Raw genomic sequence first — 18,300 nt, 5'->3', positions numbered from 1 at the left:
GCTGTGCACGGAATTGTGCTAATTAAAATCACCCGTAAAAAGCCTTTTCTAAAATACGGAATAAGTATTGGGAGCAGATATTATAAAGTGGACAAAACAAAGGTGAACTGTTTATATTCACACCACGGATGGACTTTTAAATCCATAAAATCATCTTATGAGCCTATACGTCTAATTAACCCACATGTGGAGCTCCCAGCAAGGAGCCTTTTTTTAATTACAAGTGCTATATTACCATCTGAAGCACAGGTGGTTATATCGTTTTAGGGGATTTTGTTAATATGTCCATCATTTGCTGCTACTAATAAGTATTGATGCTTGCTATACTATATATGCTGTGTTATCAAATTACAGGATACCAGGTTTTATTTTTGTGATTATCATATATATATATTTTTAATAAATTGTATAATACTTTCAATGACAGCGCTTCTTTGTTTTTTACCATTGTCCATGATTTTTTGAGGTTCAGCACCTCAAATTGAGAAGCTGCAGTCAATGTAAAGTATAGTTGTCTCATAGCCAATTTTACTAGCGCTCACTTGTTTTATTTTTTCTTGTGTTAATTGCTAGCTGAATGTTTGCAGCGCAGCGATCAGGCAAAAAAATCGGTAGTTCTGCGCATGCGGTGCAATGCGCACGCGCGATGTATAGGCACAACAAACTATGTAGTTTTGCACAGGGTCTAGCGATGCATTTCAGTCGCACTACCTGCTGCCGAGTGATTGACATGAAGTGGGCGTTTCTGGGTGGCAACTGACCGTTTTCAGGGAGTGTGCGGAAAAACGCAGGCGTGCCAGGAAAAACGAAGGCGTGGCTGGCCGAACGCTGGGCGGGTTTGCGACGTCAAATCCGGAACTGAATAGTCTGAAGTGATCAGAAGCGCCGAGTAGGTTTTGAGCTACTCTGAATCTACACAATTTTTTTGCAGGCGCTCTGCGATACAACCGTTCTCACTTCTGCTAAGCTAAAATACACTCCCAGTGGGCGGAGCCATAGCATTTGCACGGCTGCTACAACTAGCTAGTGAGCAATAAACTCAGAATGACCCCCAAACAGCGAGTCCGATTTTCTGTGACGAGCAGTCTTCCTCACATAGATTTTTAGAGCCCTTATAACATCTAAGGACTTTGATGAAATTGAGGAGTCAGTCGCAATTGGCACCACAATAGGTTGGTTGATATGAAATGCAGACACAACCTTCAAAAGAAACTGCTGACGTGTCCGAAGCTCAGCTCTATCTTCATGGAAGATCAAGTATGGGCTTCTACATGACAAAGCCCCCAACTTCGACACACGTCTAGCAGAAGCTAAGGCCAACAAAGTGACAGCCTTCCAAGTGAGAAACTTGACCTGAACCTCCTGTAGAGACTCAAACCAGTTCGACTGGAGGAACTGCAACACCACGTTAAGATCCCAGGGCGCCGTAGGCATTACAAAGGGAGGTTGGATGTGCAGAACTCAAAAAAGTCTGAACCTCAGGGAGGGCAGCCAACTGTTTCTGGAAGAAAATGGATAGGGCCCAAATTTGGACCTTTATGGATCCCAACCTCAGGCCCATATCCACACCTGCTTGCAGGAAGAGGAGAAAAACGTCCCAGTTGAAACTCCACCGTAGGAAACTTCTTGGACTCACACCTAGATACATATTTTTTCCAAATACGATGGTAATGTTTAGACGTAACTCCTTTCCTAGCCTGTAACAGGGTAGGAATAACCTTGTTCGGAATGCCTTTCCGAGCTAGTATCTGGCGTTCAACCTCCATGCCGTCAAACGCAGCCGCGGTAAGTCTTGATAGGCGAACAGCCCCTGCTGCAGCAGGTTCTCCCGAAGAGGCCTTTGCTCTTCTAGCGATAGATCCAGAAGAGCCGCATACCAAGACCTTCTTGGCCAGTCTGGAGCAATGAGGATCGCTTGAACCCTTGTTCTCCTTATGAACTTTAGCACTCTTGGAAGGAGTGGGAGTGGTGGAAACACGTACACCGACTGGAAAACCCACGGAGTCCCCAGGGCGTCCACCGCCACTGCTTGCAGGTACCTCGACCTGGAACAATATCATCGAAGCTTCTTGTTGAGAGGCCATCATGTCGATTTGAGGTACACCCCAAAGATCTGTTACCTCCTTGAACACCCCCGGATGGAGACCCCACTCTCCCGGATGGAGATCGTGTCTGCTGAGGAAGTCCGCTTCCCAGTTGTCTATTCCCGGAATGAAGACTGCCGACAGTGCCAACGCGTGTTTTTCTGCCCAGAGGATGATTCTTGTTACCTCTGACATTGCAGCTCTGCTCTTCATACCACCCTGTCGGTTGTTATAAGCCACTGTCGTTGCACTGTCCGACTGCACTTGAATGGCCGATGGGCTGCCTGGAGAAGACCGTTGTAGGCGGCTCTTAGTTCTAGAATGTTTATCGGCAGGCCGGCTTCCAGACTTGACCACCTTCCTTGGAAGGTCTCCCCTTGAGGGACTGCGCCCCAGTCCTGGAGACTTGCATCTGTGGTTAAAAAGATCCAGTCCTGAATCCCAAACCTGCGGCCCTCCAGAAGATGAGGCAGTTGCAACCACCAGAGGAGTGAAATCCTGGCCTTTGGCGACAGACATATCCTCTGGTGCATATGTAGATGGGATCCCGACCACTTGTCCAGGAGATCCAGTTGGAAGGACCGAGCATGAAACCTCCCGTACTGCAGAGCCTCGTAAGAGGCCACTATCTTTCCCAGAAGGCGAATGCACTGATGAACCAACACCCGGGCTGGCTTCAGGACATCCCGGACCATTGTTTGTATCACCAACGCTTTTTCCTCTGGAAGAAACACCCTCAGTACTTCCATGTCGAAAATCATTCCCAGAAAGGACAACCTCCTGGTTGGGTCAAATTTGATTTTGGAAGATTCAGGATGCAACCGTGTTCCCTGAGCAGGATGGTCGTGAGAAGGATGGACTGTAACAGCTTCTCCTTGGACGATGCCTTTATCAGCAGATCGTCCAGATATGGAATTATGTTCACCCTGTCTGCGGAGAAGAACCATTGTTTCCGCCATCACCTTGGTGAATACCCTCGGTGCTGTGGAGAGGCCAAATGGCAGAGCCTGGAACTGATAGTGACAGTCCAACAGTGCAATTCGGAGATAAGCCTTATGCGGCGGCCAAATCGGAATGTGGAGGTACGCAGTGTCCTGTCAGCGGAGATAGTGGCTCAGACCCCGCAGGGCGGACACTACTCCCCCCCTTAGTCCCACGAAGCAGGGAGGCTGTTGCCAGCCGCCTCCCTGTAAAATAATAAACTCTAAAAATAACTTTTTCTAAAGAAGCTCTGTAGAGCTCCCCTAGCTGTGACCGGCTACTCCGGGCACATTTTCTAAACTGAGTCTGGTAGGCCATAGAGGGAGGAGCAAGCCCACACTCTCAAACTCTTAAAGTGCCAATGGCTCCTGGTGGACCTGTCTATACCACATGGTACTAATGTGGACCCCAGCATCCTCTAGGACGTAAGAGAAATCCTATTTTATGCTCTTATGTACTGACACCTAAGTCTAATCCAGTTGTTGCTGGCAAAATGTATTTTGTCAGCAGCTGGCGGTATCCCAGGGTTTGTAATTTTGCCTGGGAATCAGTATGATTTACTGGTGAACGGGATGCCTGCTGTCAATATCCCGCCAGAGGATCCTGCCCGCCAGAATGCGGCAGTGAGGCGCAAAGAGTCCCCTTGCGGGCTCAATACACTTGCCACAGGATCTATTCCCACTCTATGGGTGTCATGGACACCCACGAGTGGGAATAGCCCTGCTGAGCCAGGAATCCGGCTGGTGGCATTGCCAGCTGTCGGGATTCCGGCGTCAGTATCCTGACCTCCGAGATCCCAACAGCCAGCAAATTCGCTGCATCCCTTTCACATGTGTCCCACTATGTAGTCTTAATAATCCCATATAAATAGGACAGCGGTGTTCATAATACATCCTTATTAATCAGATATACATGGTATCCGGTGACAGGATCCCAGCAGACAAAATCCTGACGCCGGAATCCCGACACCCATAAGAATCTCAAAAAGGTCAGGACACCGCTGGAAACCCAACAGCCGGCATTTCGACCGGGAGGATTAGGTTTAGGGCTGGGGGTGGGGGTTAGATGTCACACCAGGAGGTTAGGTTTAGGCTGCAGGGAAGAAGGTTAGGGTTAGGCACCACCGGGTGTGAAGTTAGGTTTAGACACCAAGGGGGAAGGGTTATGGTTAGGCTGCGGGAATGTGGGGTTAGGTATAGGCAACAAGGGGGGGAGGTTAGGTTAAGGCACCAAAGGGGAAGGCTAGGGTAAGGTTGCGGGAAGAGAGGGTTAAGTGGTAAGGGAGAACAGAACTGTCGGGATTTCAATTGTCGGGATGCCGGCGTTGGTATACTGAACGCCAGCATCCCAACCGCCAGTAAATTATACCCAACCCAGGAACACATATGTTACACACACTAATGTATCTGCCTACCTGTAGCTCCTTCCTTGCCCCTCAGTACTATCCCAACTGCTGTCTGCACTTACCCCCTTCCCTGCCCCCAGCACTGTTTGCCCTTACACCCTCTACCCCAAGCTCAACCTAACTTCTCCCTGCCTCTACTCCATCTCTAACCAAATATTCACTGCCTCTCCCCACATAATATGTAATAGCACCCAGAAATAGTGGAGTAGGAGCCACATTTTTTTGAAGTTAAGGGTCCCTGGGACCCACAATTTTTTTCACGCACCGCGATCACTGATAGACCTGTTGAAATACAAGCCTTTTCATCAGGAAGATACCTGCACCAGATCTACACATGACTGTCACATGATGGAGGAAGGACTACAGCAAACACCTACAAAATAAATACCTAAAGTGACAGATACAAATTCTACAAATAGCAGTGGGAAGGAAAAGCAAAATAAAACAAAAATACAAATATAAGAGATGACAAATTAATTTTTTTCTAAATTAGCCGCATCATTGGATGGGATGAATATTTCTTAGGCAAAATAACAAAAGAAATATATTTAAAAGTCAGGTTTAGGGGGAGAAGAAGTGAGACAGTGGCCTGTATAATTTTACAGTATGCAAATGAGAAATGTTACTTCAATGCTGATTGGTTTCACTGATTCACATTTCACTGCTTCATGAATATGCATCATAGTATTAACCAACCAGCTCCTGTAATCTTTCAAACACAGCCTGTAACATGACAGTAAGGAGCTGATTGGTTACTACTTTGGGGTCTATTTACTAAGCCTTGGGTGGAGATAAAGTGGACGGAGAAAAAGTACCAGCCAATCATCTCCTAACTGCCATGTCACGGGCTGGGTTTTATACTGTATCTCCACCTACTTTATCTCCATCCAAGGCTTAGTAAGTAGACCACTTTATCTCTCTCCAGCCTCTCTCTCCAAGATTTCATAAATCTCCTCTACATTATACCAGCTTTATCTTCCTCATAATTCAGGTAAAAAATATAGCTATACTTTTCTAAGATGTTGAAATAGGACAGTGTTTATCAATTAATATGGGGTGGACAGTCACGTGACTTATTAATGTGCCTCTGCTGCCCATCATTGTCATTTCTACAGATCCTTTATTCACCCATTTACTGTGACTTTGAACTGTTTTTTCTACTATTCAGAACTTGGGGGCAGATGTATTAAGCCTGGAGAAGTGATAAAGCGGTGATAAGTGCATGGTGGTAACGCACCAGCCAATCAGCTCCAATATGTAAATTGACAGGAGCTTATTGGCTGATGCGTTATCACCTTCCACTCTTCAGTGCTTTATCACTTCTCCAGGCTTAATAAATCTGTCCCTTGATTACGGAAATGCAGAGTATGGTTTTCTGAGCTCCCTCCTGTCCTCTATGGTACAGCTCAGTATTCACTAAGCAGCTCTCCGTATTTGTTACGTATGTGTAGCCTCACTCTAGACCAAAAACAAAAATAGCAAAGGCAGCTATTTTAATTAAAATGTTAATATTTATGTGACCATGCAACTGAGAACAAATTTCCATAACAGATACTCTCTCCACCTTTACCAAATGTAACGGTGCATTAGGCCAAGGCAGTTGACAAGGCCGCAACCAGTCCTGGTGTTGCCCTGTTGTGGAAACCTGAACGTTAGCGTTTTAGCTAGAGTGTTTCTAAAAATACTAAACCCCATCTATTTAGAAGAATAAAATATGAATAATGTTAAAGATCTGCAGATATATATCATATTTTCCAGAAGGAGTCGAAAAAGTTCAAAAAAGACAAGATTTCAGTATGCTCAGGTTTTGCAGTTGTGTTCCTCAGCTACAAAATGGCCTCTCGGCACGGTGAACCTTCTGATGTATGACCAGACTCGACCTTAGCATAAAAAAATCTCCACAATCAGGACAGGTATACCGCCTTAAACCCTTGTGAGTTTTCCTGTGGGTGACCAGATGCGACTGACGCATGAAGTTCTCCCCACATTCGGGGCAGGAAAATGGTTCATTTTCAGCGTGAAACTTCTGATGCATGACCAGACTTTGCTTCTGCGCATAAAGCTTTCCGCATTCAGTACATTTATATGGCTTTTCGCCTGTGTGAAGTCTCTGGTGGCGGATATAATTAGCCTTCTGTATAAACTGTTTCCCGCATTCAGAACAAGAATATGGCTTTTCTCCCGAATGAATTCGCCGGTGCAGGACAAGACTAGACTTATGCTTGAAGAGACCTCCACAGTCAGCACACGAAAAGGGTTTATCTCCCTCCACCATTCTACGATTAAAGGTCATGAACTTCTGACCCACTGCAGATTCTGTGGCACAGCCCGAAGTTTTCTGAAGTGGTGGAGTTTGCATTTGCTGGTAGTTTTCCGTTGTCCCACGATCAGGGCAGACTTTCCTATTAAGGACATCTGTAAAACAGAAATGTCTGCACTATAATACATAAAACTTACATATAATATGTTCAGGTAATGGCTCATTGGTAGTTATTGCTGTTAGTGCTTTCATAGAAAAAAATAAAATACATGTTTCAAAGGAAAACTTAATCCGAGAAAGCGGACATTTTCAAACACAAAGAATAGCAATTATACTTTATGTCACACCATTGAGTATAGTGTGTTTGTTACCTAGTAGACTGCAAAAGTAATCAGTCATCCAGATTTTTATCAAACCTTAAAAGAAAACTCCAAACATAAAAAAATAGGACTTTAAATACCTACCATTAATCCTTTTCTCATAGTCCATAAGGGATACAGGAGACTTAGTATGATGGGATATAGACGGGGTCCAAAGGAGCCGATGCACTTTAAATTTCTTCAACTGGTTGTGCTGGCTCCTCCCCTCTATGCCCCCTCCCACAGGCAGTTATAGGTAAAATAGTGCCCGAAGGAGAATGGACATACTTGAGAGAAGGAACGTAACAATAATGAGTGGTGAGATTCACACACCAGCACACCACAACATAAACTGACCAGCAACGGCTGGCAACCAAACAGCAACAGCTGAACAGGTAAACTTCTAGATAAGAAACCACCTGCAGAAAGGTGGCGCCCAGTATCCATTACGGACTACAAAAAAAGGATTTACCGGTAAGTATTTAAAATCCTTAATTTTCTCTAGCATCCATAAGGGATACTGGGGACTTCGTACGATGGGGACGTCCCAAAGCTTCCAGAACGGGCGGGAACGTGTGGAGACATCTGCAGCACCGCCTGCCCAAACTGGGTATCCTCTTTGGCCAGGTATCAAACTTGTATAACTTCACAAAGGTGTTCTTCCCCAACCAGGTAGCAGCTCAGCATAGTTGCAAGGCCGAGACTCCACGGGCAGCCGCCCAGGAAGACCCCACTGATCTTGTAGAGTGGGCCTTCAGAGACTGTGGAACAGGTAAGGCTACCGACACATAGGCCTGTTGGATAGTAAGCCTAAGCCAACATGCAATGGACTGCTTAGAAGCATGGCAACCCTTTTTCTGCTCATAAAGCACAAACAGGGAATTCGTCTTTCTGATCCAAGCCGTTCTCTTAACCTAGATCTTCAAGGCTCGCACAGCATCCAACGCCTCCGGAAAAGCAGAAGTGCCAAAATTAGACGGTAGCACAATAGGTTGGTTCAAGTGGATGCAGAGACAACCTTCGGCCGGAACTGCTGCAGAGTCCTGAGCTCTGCTGTCTTCGTAAAAGACCAAGTAAGGACTTTTACATGATAAGTCCCCAATTCTGAGACACGTCTAGCAGAAGCCAGGGCCAATAACATTACCGTCTTCCATGTAAGGTACTTGACTTCTACTTTCATCAGTGGTTCAAACCAGGAGGATTGTAGAAAATCCAAAACCACATTCAAATCCCAGGGTGCTGTTGGTGGCACAAAGGGAGGCTGTATGTGAAGTACTCCTTGCAATTCTGGCAACATTGCCAACTTCCTCTGGAAGGAAACAGAGAGGGCTGAAATCTGAACCTTAAGGGAGCCCAGATGTAAGCCCATATCCACACCAGCCTGCAGGAAACGTAAAAAATGTCCCAGGCTGAATTTCACAGGAGGATACTTGCGCTCTTCACACAAGACATATCGTTTCCAAATATGATGATAAGTCTTTTGACGTCACAGGCTTTCTGGCCTGAACCATAGTTGCAATAACCTTTTTGGAAAGGCCTTTTCAGAGCTAGGATGTTCCGCTCAACCTCCATGCCATCAAACGAAGTCGCCGTAAGTCCAGGTAGACGAATGGTCCTTGTTGAAGAAGATCTCTTCTCATTGGCATAGGCCAAGGGTCTTTTACGGACATGTCCAGAAGATCCGAATACCACGCCCTTGGAGGCCAATCTGGGGCAATCAGAATTGCCTGGACTCTGATTCCTGATTTGCTTTAGCACCCTCGGAAGCAGAGGAAACAGGTAGACCAGCCAGTAAGGCCAAGGCGTCGTCAGTGCATCTACTGCCCTTGCCTGAGGGTCCCTTGTTGAGCCGAAATGCCATCATGTCTATCTGTGGATAGCCCCACAGATTGATGATTTGTTGAAACACCTGCTGGTGTTGGCCCCACTCCCCCGGGTGGAGATCGTGACGACTGAGCAAGTCTGCCTCCCAGTTGTCCACCCATGGAATGAATATGGCCGACATTGCTCTTGCATTTCTTCCCGTGCAGAGGAGTATCCGTGATACCTCTCGCATGCAGGCTATGCTTTTTGTCCCTCCTTGTTGATTGATATAAGCCACAGCCGTGGCGTTGTCCGACTGAACCTGAACAGCTCGATCCCGGAGCAGAGGAGAGGCCTGAAGCAGAGCGTTGTAGATCACCAAAGTTCCAGAATGTTGATCGGAAGTAGGGCTTCGTGGGCTGACCACCTGCCTGGAACTGAGCCCCTTGGGTGACAGCTCCCTAACCCCTCAGACTTGCATCTGTCGTGAGGAGGATCCAATCCTGAATCCCAAAACTCCAACCTTGCAGTAGGTTTGAGGACTGCAGCCACCACAGGAGGGAAATCCTGGCCTGAGGTGATAACCGTATAATCCGATGCATCTATAGATGTGATCCAGACCACTTGCTCAGGAGATTCAAGTGAAATGTTCTGGCATGGAACCTTCCGTACTGGATCACCACATATGAGGCCGTAGGACCGCTCTGACCGTTTCCTGAAGCATCCTTGCTTTGTCTTATGGGAGAAATACTTTCTGAGCTACTGTGTCCAGAAACATTCCCAGGAACAGAAGCTGCTGAGTAGGATCCAGGTGGGACTTCTGCAAATTGAGAATCCACCCATGTTGTGACATAAGCTGAATAGTGCGGTATATTACTGAGCAATGGAAGCTCCCCGGGATCTTGCTTTTATCAAGAGATCGTCCAGGTAAGGGACGACGTTTACCACCTGGACTCAGAGCTGGAACATTGTTTCCGCCATTACCTTTGTGAAGACCCTCGGAGCTGTGGACAGAGTAAAGGATAGCGCCTGGAACTGGTAGTGATCGTTCAGCAGGGCGAACCGCAGGTAAGCCTGGTGAGGCAGTCAAATTGGAATATGGAGATAAGCGTCTTTTATATCTAGCGAGACCATGAACTTCCAGACCCGCAATCACTGCTCACAAGGATTCCATCTTGAACTTTAAAACCTTTCGGTAAGGGTTCAAGGACTTTAGATTCAAAATGGGCCTTACCGAACCGTCCGGTTTCGGTACCACAAACAGGTTGGAGTAGTAACGCTTTCCCTGTTGTAGTGGTACTGGCAGAATGACTTGGGACTGGACCAACTTTTGGATGGCCTGTTGCGGCGTGACTCGTGTAATCTCCAAAACTGGCAAGCTTGATTTGAAAAATCGTTGGGGAGGAGCACCGTAGAATTCCAGCTTGTATCACTGAGAAATGAGGTCTCTTACCCATGCATCCTGGCAGGAGCTTTCCCAGACTAGGCTGAAGTGACGCAGTCGAGCTCCCACCTCGAGGTCCCCTCGGGGGGTGGGGAGGCACTGTCATGCTGGGGCCTTAGTGGCAGCTGAACTGGTGCTTTGTTCCTGAGAACCTGCGGCGGCTGGTTTTCGTGTCTTAACTCTGGTGCCTCTCGCCGCGGTGGAGTCGCTTCTGGCTCTTGATCTGAACCTGGCAGATCGAAAGGACTGGGTAGGGGGCCCCAGGTAGTAACGCCTAGCCAGCAATGCCCAGAGGGTAAAAATTTGGATTTTCCCGCAGTAACCTTGAAAACCCACGTATCCAACTCAACCCCAAAGACCCAATCCCCTGGAAAAGGAAGAGACTCTACGCTGCGCTTGGAATCTGCGTCCGCTATCCACTGACGCAGCCACAAAGGTCTGCGCGCCGACAATGCCATAGCAGAGGTCCTAGTATTAATATTGCCCATCTCCTTGAGAGAGTCGCACAGGACGCGTGCAGTGTCTTGAATGTGTTTTAGGAGAGTCACCGCAGTGTGACCAGGGACATATCCCCCGAGAGGCCCTCCTGAATTTGAGTAGCACACGTACAGTATAAATGGCATGAGTCATCCAGCAACCCGCTATGACCTGTCTTTGTGATATACCAGCCGCTGTGTAAATAGATTTCAGTGTAGTTTCTATTTTCCTATCCCCAGGGTCCTTTATGGTAAAGGAGCCCAGAGCTGGTAGTACCGCCTTTTTAGATAGGCGAGAGACTGGTACGACTACGGCCGGGGGTTCTTCCCAGTTTCCCAAATGGCAAAGTGTGCAAAAATCGTTTTGTCACATGGTATTTCTTATCTGTATTTTTCCAGGCTAACTTAAACAGGTCATCCAGTTCTGCAGAATCAGGGAAAGTGACACTGATTTTGTTCCCTGCTAAGAAAAACGACTGCTGTGCTGCAGCGTCCTCTAGAGGGAGTATTAACACGTCCCTTACAGCAAGTATGAGGGGCTCAATACCCTGTAAAGAAGGGGAATCCCCAGTAACCGGATTCAATTCCTCCCCCTCCTCCTGTATCTCCTCATCAGATTCTGAGAGTAAAGCAGGTAACCCATGTTTTAGTGGTCCTGATTTAGGGAGGGGGGGGGGCTGTTTATCATCCGCCTGCTGCAGTTGTTGTGTCTTCAGTGAATTAGCAGTGAGCTGAGATGACATGTCTGTCATCATGGATTTTATGGCACCTAGCCAGGAAGGCTCTTGACCCTCCCCCCCAGCCCCCTCACTGAGTTGTGAGGACTGGCTGCATTGCTCACATGATATGGAACCAGTGCTTGAGGGAGAGAATTTTGTGTGACATACACTGCATAATTGATGTTTTACCATGTTTATGGTAGACAACACTTATAAACACATACACACAGACTTATACAAAAGCAAGCCTGTCCTTACTGTATGTGAGAGGGAGACACAGAGGAAGGAGCAGCACACCCAAGCTAAGGATCCCCAGTTAGACTGCAAGCTGTTTTATCACGGTGTAACACCAGAGTTTTTGTCCTTTTCGGGACACAGATTGTGTACAATAGCGGCTCTCCCTTTCTGCTACACCCCTGTACCAGTTTCTGAGTGTCTGGAGGAGGTGTGTGCGCCTGCTGCTGCAGCTGTAAGCAGAGGAAGTCGCCAAAACGTCGCTGGTCCTGCTCTGAGGAAGCTCCGCCCCCTGTAATGACGCAGGAGCTCTACAGATATTTATACTGGCAAAGTCTCCATATAAAAGTGTAAAACATCACATAAGTGCTAGTTTTCACTATCGCTGCCAGTGTACACAGGGGGGCTATAACGGATTTCCCCAGGGAGGGTCCCGTATGCCGCCCTGGATTTGCGCCGCACCAAGAACCGGGGGATCCCCCCTAGTGGGGCCCCCGGTTTGTACTCACCACTCTTCTCACCTTCAGGCAATGTTAGGGGTGTGCGGCATGCTGCGATTGTGACCGCTAAGGCGCAGTGCCCCGCTGTACAACCACCTCTCAGGACGGTGGTCCTGCAGGGGGGGAAGCGGCTCTGACGCCTGAAGAGACTGGTAACCGCCCCGACCCCCGCTTCCCCATGCGAGGGGACACTGTGCACTAATTGGGGTTCCCGGTCACTTTATGAAGAAAACGATACCAAAATATATATATAAAAAAACTCATGTTCACCTTTTCCGTGTCGACCTAATGAGGGTCGACCTAATGACTGTTGACCCTATGATCCACACCCAAGCAAAATTGTTCATATTTTCTGACAAAATGTCTCAGATGTAGCAGCAGGATGAGTTTAATTTGCCGGCTGTCAGGATGACGACACCGGAATCCCGCCAGCCGGCAATGCCGCCAGCTAGAATCCCGGAGCAGCAGGGCTATTTCCACTTGTGCGTGTCCACGACACCCACGAGTTGGAATAGATCCTGTGGTGAGTGCAGCGAGACCGCAAGGGGACTCTTCGCGCGCACCTCACTGCTGCCATTCTGGCGGGCGGGTTGCTGCTGTCGGGATATGGACAGCCAGCATCCCGTCTGCCAGCACAAAATACTGAATCCGTAGCAGCACATTTTAAGCATGCAATTCATGCATAACTTTAAGAGTCCTTGAATAAATAAATGGACCTGATATCTGCTGGGTCAACTCACCCACTCTGCCCCCGCCATCCCTTTATACTTACCCTCCTAGTTCCCGGTCCTCTTCATCCCCGCTGCTGCGCTGCATGCATACCCACTCAAGCCTCTACCACTGCCAGCAAAGGAGACATGAAAGAGCAGGTGAGGAGAACCAGGCACAGGGTACGAGTAGCGGAAGGGGGCGCAGTTTCTAATACATCTCTCAAAAACATATATAGTGCTTACACCATTAAAGGAGAACAATAGGATTTTAATTACCTACCGGTAAATCCTTTTCCCGTAGTCCGTAGAGGATACTGGGGTCCACATTAGTACCATTGGGTATAGACTGGTCCACTAGGAGCCATGGGCACTTTAAAAAAATCAAGTGTGGGTTGGCTCCTCCCTCTATGCCCCTCCTACCAGACTCAGTCTAGAAACTGTGCCCGCGGAGACGGACATACTTCGAGAGAAGGATTTAACTGAACAGTGGTGAGATTCGAACCAGCTCACACATACAAGAGGAAAGCCATGCTAACCAAACTTGAACAGGAACAGCAACAGCTGAACCAACAATAATATTTAACCAAGTAACAGGGCAGAAAAACGAAGCAACGGGCGGGCGCCCAGTATCCTCTACGGACTACGAGAAAAGGATTTACCGGTAGGTAATTAAAATCCTATTTTCTCCTACGTCCTAGAGAATACTGGGGTCCACATTAGTACCATGGGGATGTACCAAAGCTCCCAACCCGATTGGGAGAGTGCTGAGGTTCCTGCAGAACTGACTGAACAAACTGAAGGTCCTCAGAGGTCAACGTATCGAACTTGTAAAAAGAGGATTTTGGTACTTACCGATAAATCCATTTCTCTGAATCCTCTAGGGGACACTGGAGTCCTATACAGTAGGGGTGTGAAGCCTTGAACCGGAGGTGTGGCACAATCTTAAATTAGCATCGTCTGCACAGCCGGCTCCTCTCCCTTCACATCCCTCCTCCCTCAGTTTGAAAAATGTGACTGAGAGAATAGGACATGACACTATAGCCCATGCCGAGGAACCGAACCGTACAACATATCAAACAGCGACCAAGAACTCTTAACCGAACAGCTAACGCTGTTTGCACGAACTGTTTAAAACAAGAACTTTGAACACAGCAGGTTGACAGCACCGAGGCGGGCGTCCAGTGTCCCCTAGAGGATTCAGAGAAATGGATTTATCGGTAAGTACCAAAATCCTCTCTTCTCTTTCATCCACTAGGGGACACTGGAGTCCTATACAGTAGGGGACGTCCCCAAGTTTTCCCCCAGGGAGGGAGTGCTGTCGGTGGCCTGCAAAACTAAACGTCCGAACTTAGAATCTCCGGACGCAAAAGTATCAAACTTGTAAAATTTTGCGAACGTGTGGGCTGAAGACCACGTCGCCGCTCTGCAAAGTTGAGCAGTGGAAGCACCCCTGGCAGCCGCCCACGAGGCACCCACTGATCGGGTAGTATGAGCACCCGTCTGAACCGGAACCCGTTTTCCACAGGAAATATAAGCCTGCCGAATGGCAAGTCTAATCCATCTGGACAAAGTCTGCTTAGAGGCCGGCCAACCCTTCTTTGGCCCATCATAAAGAACAAACAAATGGTCCGACTTTCTGAAAGATGACGTAACCTGTACGTATACCCGTAAAGCTCGGACAACATCCAAGGACACGTCCTCATCTGTGAGACCCTGGAAAGATGGGACCACTATTGGCTGGTTTACATGAAACCCCGACACCACCTTCAGAAGGAAGTCTGCTCTTGTACAGAGTTCCGCCCTATCCTCATGAAAAACTAAGAAAGGACTCTTACAGGATAAGGCTCCCAACTCAGAAACTCGCCTAGCCGAAGCCAAGGCAAGTAATAACGTGACCTTCCAAGAAAGATATTTCAGGTCTGTACTTGTCAATGGCTCAAAAGTCGGTGACTTCAAATATTCTAACACCAAACCTAAGTCCCATGGTGCCGTGGGAGGACGAAAAGGAGGTTGAATCCTCAGAACCCCCTGTAAAAAGGTTTGAATCTCTGGCAAGGATGCTAGCCGCTGTTGAAAAAGGATGGAGAGAGCCGAAATCTGAACCTTCAAAGAGCCCAATCTGAGTCCTCCCTCTAGACCGGCCTGAAGGAACAGTATGAAGTCGCGATAAATGGAAGTTTGATGAATTCCATCCCCGTTCCTGACACCAAGCCATGTACCGTCTCCAAATTCTGTAGTAGTGCCTGGCTGTGACCGGCTTCCTAGCGGCAATCATTGTAGGAATGGCCGTTCGTGGGATCCCTCTGTTTCTTAAGATCCGGGTTTCAATAGCCACGCCGTCAAACGCAGCCTGTTTAGGTCGGGGTGTAGGAACGGTCCCTGAGATAGCAGGTCCTCTCTCTGAGGTAACCTCCAAGGATCTTCCGCAAGTAACCCTCGCAGGTCGGTGTACCAACTCCTGCGGGGCCAATCTGGTGCGATTAGAATAACCCACACTCGTTCCCGCTTTACTCTTTTCAGAACCCTGGGTATGAGTGGGAATGGTGGAAATATGTAAACCCTTTTGTAACACCACGGAAGTGTTAATGCGTCCACTCCTTCTGCTGCTGGATCTCGAGTTCTTGACACATATCTGGGCAGTTGATGGTTTTGTCGAGACGCCATGAGGTCCACCTGAGGTAGACCCCATCTTCTCACAATCATGCTGAAAATCCGTGGGTGAAGGCACTACTCCCCCGGATGCATGTCCTGGCGACTGAGGCAGGGCCGGCTCTACCATTAGGCAGCTTTAGGCGGCTGCCTAGGGGCGCCAGCAACTGGGGGGCACCACTGAATTCATCTAGGAAAAAACTAAAGTATGTCTCTGTATGCGGGTCAGTAATGAACTTACAGATGGAGGGATGGAAGACAATAAGAAGCTTACAAATATACATACAGTATCTCTGTGCGTATATATGTACATATACACATACAATTAAAGGGATGTAGTTGGAATCCTGGTTGACGGATTGCTGGAATACTGGTACCAGAATCCCGACACCTGTCAGAATGCTGACGCCAGAATCCCGACAGCTGGCATCCTGAATGTTAGTATGCCAGGGGGTTATGGTTAGGCTCGCGGGAGGGCTAGTGTAAGGTTAATTTCATTCAAAATGTCGGTATTATTGTGGTCGAGATGCCGCTGTCGGTATTCTGACTGGAGGCATGCTGTACCCAACCCCATATACAGTATTATACAGTATATAAAGAATAGACGGCACACAAGGAACTGTAAAGTGAAAAAAAATTGTGATTTTGTTTACAATATGTCACTTTAAAAGTCCTTGAGTGTTGTCCCTTTTCTCTGTGTATATATATATATATATATATATATATATATATATATATATATAGTGTTCACTCTAGGAGTGAAAAGGGGCAGGGCGCCGGACTCCGGGGGCACATGTGAGCGCGCGCGGCCGAAATGGGGACGCGGCCACGCAAATTAGGGGCGTGGCCACGCTTACGTCATTTTAGGGGGCGGTGCGGCCCACAGACGCTACTATAGAGAGCGTCTGTGGCCCCCAGCCCTCTCCCAATGCGTGAATGGATGCCGCGCGCATGCGCACGGCATTTATACACGCCGGGAGGGCAGGAAGCGGGCGGCTGTTCTAGCAGGGCGCCGCAAAAGGGGCAGGGCGGGTTTTGCCTGCTAAAAAACGGGCAGGGCGCGGCGCCCTGCTAAAACAGCCTAGAGTGAACACATTATATATATATATATATATGATGATGCAATTCACCCAAGCCCTCCTAGTGGCCACCTGCATCTCCCCTCCAGGAGATGGTGGTGGTTTTGCAAGTTAGGGGGCACTACCCTGAAGCTTTGCCTAGGGTGCAGAAAGACCTTGCACCGGCCCTGGACTGAGGTAATCTGCTTCCCAGTTCTCCACACCTGGAATGAACACTGCGGAGAGAATGATGTGTCTTCTTTCTGCCCACAAGATCTTTGTGGCCTCCTTTAACGCCATCCTGCTCTTTGTTCCTCCTTGACGGTTTATGTAAGCAGTCGTCGTGACATTGTCTGACTGAATCCTGATGTTTTGATTCATGACTAGGTCTTCTGCTAGGAGAAGGGCATTGTAGACTGCTCTTAATTCGAGGATATTTATGGGCAATTTGCTTTCCTGTAGCGTCCACCGTCCCTGAAACTGATGGTCGTCTAGGACGGCTTCCCAACCTCTGAGACTGGCGTCCGTCGTCAAGATCTTCCAATCCCAAATGCCGCATTTCTTGACGGCTGTAAGGTTCTTGTGTAAAGACCACCATATCAAGGAGACCCGTACTTGTGGTTGAAGTCGAATTCTCCGATGGAGAAGCCAGTGCGAGCCTGCTCCCTGAGCAATGAGGTTCATTTGGAATGGTCGGGAATGAAGTCTGCCGTACTGGAGAGCTTCGAACGACGCCACCATCTTCCCGAGAAGTTGGACACAGAGGTGCAGAGAAACGGTCTGTGTCCTCAGTACCTGAGCCACTAATCTCTGGAGGTCCTGTACCTTGTTCTCTGGTAGGAACACACGTAATAGGACCGTGTCCAAGATGAGACCGAGGAATTGAATCCGTTGAGTCGGTATGAGGTTGGACTTTTGGAAGTTGACAATCCATCCATGTTGAATTAGAAATTGATGGGATGTCCGAACATCCTTGAGCAGTCGATTCTGAGATGGAGCTTTGATCAGTAAATCGTCCAGATAAGGTATAATCGTGACCCCCAACAGTCTCAGTCCTGCCACCATGATCGCCATGATCTTTGTGAAAATTCTTGGGGCTGACGCTAGACCGAACGGCAAGGCCCGGAATTGGTAGTGCTCCGCCACCAGTGCGAACCGTAAGTAAGCCTGGTGAGGAGTCCAGATTGGGATATGCAGATATGCATCCTTTTGTCCATGGATACCATGAACTCGCTTGGTTCTAAGCCTGCAATAACTGATTGGATTGATTCCATCTTGAATCTGTAGACTTTTAAAAACTGGTTGAAAACTTTTAAATTGAGTATTGGTCTGACCGTCCCATCTGGTTTTGGCACGACAAAAAGATTGGAATAGAACCCCGTTCCTCTCTGTGAAGCGGGAACCGGAATAATGACCTCTGCTTGTAGTAATTTTTGAATTGCTGCCCGTAGTGCCCTTGCTTTTTGAGGGCACTGAGGCAATCCTGTTGTAAAAAACTGACTGTGAGGCCTCTGTTGAAATTCCAGTTTGTATCCCTGAGAGATTAAGTTGTTCACCCAAAGCTCTGGTGAGGTCTTGGCCCAGATGTTCTGAAAACCTTCCAGTCGGCCGCCCACCA

The 18,300-nt window shown here is 48.0% G+C and overlaps 1 protein-coding gene across 4 annotated transcripts in view; it reads right to left on the bottom strand.

Annotated features, from left to right (window-relative positions):
• Positions 1-4,929: 4,929 nt before the first annotated feature.
• Positions 4,930-18,300, bottom strand: part of LOC135054886 (zinc finger protein 1 homolog) — a 79,593-nt gene continuing 66,222 nt past the window's right edge. For all 4 annotated transcript variants that reach the window (XM_063958331.1, XM_063958334.1, XM_063958333.1 and 1 more), the window contains one exon: positions 4,930-6,885. In XM_063958331.1, the coding sequence (XP_063814401.1) occupies positions 6,293-6,885 (593 nt within the window). In that variant the 3' untranslated portion in view covers positions 4,930-6,292. The remainder of the gene's footprint in view (positions 6,886-18,300) is intronic.

This window comes from Pseudophryne corroboree, chromosome 3 (assembly GCF_028390025.1).
Source record: "Pseudophryne corroboree isolate aPseCor3 chromosome 3, aPseCor3.hap2, whole genome shotgun sequence".
In the NCBI taxonomy this organism is placed as follows: domain Eukaryota; kingdom Metazoa; phylum Chordata; class Amphibia; order Anura; family Myobatrachidae; genus Pseudophryne; species Pseudophryne corroboree.
This window is presented reverse-complemented; position numbering and strand designations above follow the sequence as displayed.